At 37.3% G+C, this 5,651-nt stretch overlaps 1 protein-coding gene across 1 annotated transcript; it reads right to left on the bottom strand.

Annotated features, from left to right (window-relative positions):
* Window positions 1-408: 408 nt before the first annotated feature.
* Window positions 409-4,916, bottom strand: si:ch211-284o19.8 (protein lifeguard 1). The gene is made up of 7 exons (XM_026935880.3): window positions 4,713-4,916; window positions 3,144-3,402; window positions 2,849-2,931; window positions 2,565-2,765; window positions 2,295-2,423; window positions 2,059-2,202; window positions 409-1,439 (listed from the first exon to the last, which is right to left on the bottom strand). The coding sequence occupies exons 2-7, from the start codon at window positions 3,385-3,387 to the stop codon at window positions 1,287-1,289; spliced, it is 954 nt and encodes a 317-aa protein (XP_026791681.1). The 5' UTR covers window positions 3,388-3,402; window positions 4,713-4,916; the 3' UTR covers window positions 409-1,286.
* Window positions 4,917-5,651: the final 735 nt, after the last annotated feature.

The following is a 5,651-nucleotide window of genomic DNA, read 5'->3' as shown; positions in this document are numbered from 1 at the left end:
TCTTGTTCTGTGTATTATTAGTTATGTTTTTACGTAATGAGGTTCACGTGTGAAAGTTGTGTAAATGTACAAACGGAGGAGGCAGAGAAATAAAACATGATTTAAACACAACTGTGTGTTGTATTGCTCTAGTTTACACTTATAAACAGCTTAGAAACAGTTTTAGAGAGAAAGAGATTATAAACAGATTCTTAACAGCTCTGTCCATTATTTTGAAAAACGAAGTGTTTTAGACCACTGGGGAAGTGTGTGTCCCATCCCATTCCATGGGGCTGTAGAGTGTACGGTTTGGGGCACAGCTTTAGCTTGTATGGTTTGGAGCGGTAGTATGTACGGTTTTGGAGTTAGAGTTTAATTATTACTTAATTAAAGTGATCTGAGGTTTGTATATAATTACAGAATCATGGATGGGGCAAATAAACAGCATTTATTTAGAGCACAAAGTTGAAAAGATCAGAGAAATATTCAACATCACAAAGTTTGTCAAATTGTGTAACTGTGTGCAAAATGTGATATAATTTCTAAATTGTCTGAGAACAAGAAAAATATCCAATCCACTTTTAAAAGGTTCTGTAACAATAAACCTTTGAGGAATGCAGAGTTTTTACATCAACGCTGAAAACAAATAAGGAAGGCCATTTCTTTATTTACAGCAGCAGGATAGCAGAAAAGCTAACTCTAAACCTAACCCTCACCCCTAACCTCACTCCATCAACACTGGAAAAAAAGAAAGGCCATTTCTTTATTTTACAGCAGCATTACAGCTAACCCTAATCCATCAACACTGAAAACAAAAAAGAAAGGCCATTTCTTTATTTTACAGCAGCAGGACAACAGATATTTTTACTGTCCCTAACCCTAAACCTAAACCTAACCACAACCCAAACCATAACCTTAAAGTTAAACCTAAATGTAAGCCTAACCCTAAACCTTATCCTAAACAAAACCCTAATCCCTAAACATAACCCTAAACTTTACCCTAACCCTAACTCTAGGACAGTGAGCATGTTCTCTAGTCAAATTAAACTGTTAGATAAACTCAAATTAGACTGTTAAAATGTGACGTACATGCAGGTAAATAAACACAATCTCTACGGTTGTGATGTTTTGATAATTTGATTATCTCTATGGAAGTGATAAATGAGTAATATTGGAACTTGATCTCCTGATCTCCTGTTTCTGAAATCTGCATGGAGTCAATGGTGAAATTGTCTTGACGTGTGTGGTTAAACCCAGGTGATGATGGTGATGATGAGGATGAAGAACTGTGATGTGTTCAGAAGTGTTTAGCTTTTTGAGCTTCCTCCGAGGATGATGAGGATGTAGAGGAAGATGGTGATGATGTCCAGGTAGATGATTAAAGCAGCAAAGACATATTCCTCAGGATTCAGGCTGTATTTCTGTCTCCCCATAACCAGCTGACAGTCGACAACCAGGAACTACAGAGAGAGACAGATTTTCAGTGTCCTGTTCAGCATCACACTAAGAGAAAGATGTTTCAGTTAAACATGATCAGTATAAACAAACTACTGATGAAGTGGTTCCTGTAAATGCAGACCAAATCCTGTATTTTGATATAATATGTAGTCATTTCCTGTCACATGTCATAATAAATAAATTAATTTCCTTATGAATGCCAGTAAAAGATGCAGTCAGGACTGGAATATTTATTACTGATGGAGTTCCAGATGTTCTACACATTCTCATCTTTTGTCCCACAGAGATAAAAATATGCTAATATACTCAAAGGTTTCTGTGAAATTAAGCCTGAGGCCATGCCGCTTTTACATTTGCAATAAAAAAATGTAATCTGATATCTAAATAAAAATATTTATTTATTTGTTTGTTTGTTTGTTTGTTCATTTTAAAAATTGTATATATTTGTAGCTGTCCCATGAACCTCCTATTGGTGGATTTTAGCATCAAGCAGCACTCACACTGAGATTTTAATCAGAAATTTCTCACGCGATTATTTTAGGATGAACAATCAGGCTGAAAATCATTCAGTGTAAATCTGGATTTCTCTGAAAGTGACTCTTCCTCATATTGGTGACTCACCAGTGCGTAGGCCAGTGCTCCAAGACATCCGTAAACAATCTGCAGAACGTTGGAGTAATAAAACGTACTGAAGAACCCAAACATGAGCAGATCCACAGCCAGAACTATCAGAATGCCATTACACACTGTGAAATCCACACGTGTCTGAAACACCCACAAACACACACTTCATACTTCAACTCACACTTAGGAGCTCTTTCAGGGAAATGTGTGTGTGTGTGTGTGTGTGTGTGTACCTGAGCAGAGAAGACGATGATGCTGAAGGAGATCACGAGTGTTGCTCCCATAGCGATAGTCACAGCTGTGGTGTCGTGGAATGATGCTACAGTACCAACCATGTAGGACAAACTGAGGGTCACCACTGACTGTATACACACACACAAGTAAGTTTGGATTGTGGGGATGTTGAGCTTGTAACTGCGATTAGGAAAAAAAATTACTCTCACATAAAATACAACATTACAAGTGAGATTAAGTTACGCACATACACACACACACACTCTTACTAGGGAGATGAAGTTCCATGGGTGTTTGCGGCTGAGGGACGAGGAGAAGGTCAGCGCCAGTGCCACCACCATAAAGATGATGTAGGAGCTGAGGTAGATCCAGATGTTGTCCTGCACTGCATCCTTCACTGTCTCCGAGAAAGTAAATACACACACGATGGAGAAGGTGACCAACAGCTGTACAGTGACCACGCTGAACACCTGTAAAGTTACACACACAGGTGAAGCTGGGCCAGGTGGGTGGAGAAGGGACAGGGTTTAGATAATTTCAAATTCATGCCCACCTTTCTGATGAAGGCTCTTCGCACAGTCTTGTCATCAAACCCTGACATGACACATGCAGTCGCAGATGCTCCAATCTCACTTTCTGTTTGAGAAAGAAATTAAACATGGTTATGAGTTGCCATGGAGATCACAATCCCAGAATTCTGTTCAAGTCAGGAAAACATGGTGAACAGAACCATTGCTACAACTAAAGTTGATTTGAAACTAAGCTTGTCCATTTTCAAGTGAACTAAAATCTTAAATGAGGAAACTGTTTATGTAACGTGTAATGTGTCCTCATTGTTCAGTTCGTACCTGCGCCCCCTGCTGGTGAGTCCTGGATGTTAATCTCCTGCGCGGGAGATGGAACATCTCCGCCCCATGGTACCGGAGGGTAAACGGGGTAGACTGTAGGGTCGTAGGGGTAAGGAGGGGGCATGTAAGGAGCAGCTTGAGGCATTGAGGCTGGGTCGGTGGGGTAAGGAGGTGGGGCAAATGTAGCTTCACTGGCTCCACCCTCCATCTTCTCTGGTGTCGGCTGTTTCTCAATGTCTGTCATTCTGCAAAGCCGCAACTGCAAATCAAAAATTCATCTTTACTGAATCTTCTTCATGTCACAGAATCTGTGTACAGTTGACTTGTGCTCTTGTATTTGCCCCAAATCATACTGTTTAATAATATTCAAACATTGCAACAACAAAACATCTGTCTATAAGCTAGGTGTGTATTGTGCAGTCACTCTGAGGTAGTTCCGGCTGTAGTCTGGAGCTCTCACTGTTCCATCATAACAGTTTTCACACCATAACTTTTGTTCTTTAAATGGCAGCTTAAAAATGTCATAATCTTGTGATCCTTAAATTCGCTTTTATTTTTACTGACCTGAGTGCAGTACCAACAGCCTAAGATTACGAAACTCAAATGATTTTGACATGGCTGTGTGTTCATGCATTTAACAAATAATAATGCATTATCATTTAAAATGATCACAGCCCTATTATATTATATTATATTATATTTTTGTTAGCTGTGTTAATGAAGTAGTGAAACTGAACACATTAAATGTTCTACTGGTATAAAAATATTATTATAATAAATATATTTTGTCATATTTGGGGTTCAAAAGTCTGTAAGCATTACTGAAAATGCATAATTTTGCATTCTTTTCAAATTCAATACAAAATTCTTCATTACATTGTATTATCAATGAAAAGTAAAATGTTAGTTATTTATTTAGATTAATTTGAGAATTTCTCAGTATTTAGGTTTGTCCCACTTTTGCTTTAAAGACAGCATGCGCTTGAGCTCAAGACTCCACGAGTTTGTGTAAAACCTGCTGTTAGATTACATTCATCAGCGTTTCATCTGAACACAAGCTTCAGTCGAAGAAATCAGACTTGAGGAAAATCTGATTTACTGTACAAAGGAGTTAGAACCTGATCACATGATCAGTTTAGGGTCGAAATGTAGCTGTCATTTACTGACATTTAACAGTGACTAGAAATAATGCACTTATCTTCAACACATCGAACTCTTTATAAGTTTTAAATTTTACTAAATTCTAAAACTTTGTTTATTTCCAATTTTCAGTTCCCAGATCTCCAGATTTATAAACTTTTTCACGCCTCCTAAATATATCAATGTTATTTACTTGAAAACGGTTTCATTGTCACTCCTGCGGTGTTTTATACAATTTATACGTCACAGAGGCTCAGGTGTGAATATTCAACATCTTTTACTGTGAGGAGAAAAAAATATATATTCACATTGTTAAAGATTTCCTGCTATAAATTACTGAAGCGATCGCTGAAGTGAAGCACTAAATCACAGCGTAAAGTGTAAAATCAAACTCAGTAAACCCTGGCAAAGTCGGAAATTCATTCTTACCTTGTTTCTGTCTGAAAACTAGTGCGCACTGAAATACACTTTCACACTCAAAAATGCATTCACACACTCTTTCACACACGCTCTGATACACACACTCTTTCACACACGCTCTGACACACACACTCTCACATACGCTCTTTCATACACACTCTTTCACACACTCTCTGACACACTTTCAGAACAGAAACAACTTCTCGCTTTTTACTCCCCGCGGCACTTCCTGTGGTTGCAGCTTTAACAAAACCCACTGTGTTGTAAATAGTTGGACTTCACAGAATTACACACTGACTGATGGAGAAACACACACACAGGACTCTTTGACCTCCTTTTTTTGCTGTGACGAAAATATATAAATAATATGAAAAACGTTTTCAAAACAGCTTGTCTTTACGTTTTTTTTTTTTAAGAATTATCCCAAAACAAAACATTATTCAGTATGACAATTAACTATCTGAAGGAAAATGTAAAAAATCATTTTAGCTACAATTTTAGTTTAGATTTATTTAGATATTATTTAACATTCACATGTAAGAATTAAACACCACTGAAACAAACCTCATTTTATAATTTTTATTTTAACATAATATTTTTCTGTTATAGAAAGTCTATTTATCTGTAAAGTGTGTTTATGTACATTGGGACATGAATTGTACGTAAAATATAAAAACTTGTTTTGCATCTTTAAAAGTATAGTGTTTTATGTGAATATTTACTGCTGTTACCGCTGTCATATATATATTTATGGCATTTTGCCAGAGCAACTTACATTTATCCAGCTGAGCAGTTGAGGTTAAAGGCCTTGTTCAGCAGAAACGGCTTGGCAGTGCTGGGATTTGAATGCCCACCTTCCAATGAGAAGTCACCTAATGCTAATTTTCAATAGGCTGCCTACGAAGGAAACTTCACCCACGCAACACAGAAATACCAAAGATCTTTTGT

The sequence above is a fragment of the Pangasianodon hypophthalmus genome, chromosome 4 (genome assembly GCF_027358585.1).
Source record: "Pangasianodon hypophthalmus isolate fPanHyp1 chromosome 4, fPanHyp1.pri, whole genome shotgun sequence".
NCBI classification, from domain to species: domain Eukaryota; kingdom Metazoa; phylum Chordata; class Actinopteri; order Siluriformes; family Pangasiidae; genus Pangasianodon; species Pangasianodon hypophthalmus.
This window is presented reverse-complemented; position numbering and strand designations above follow the sequence as displayed.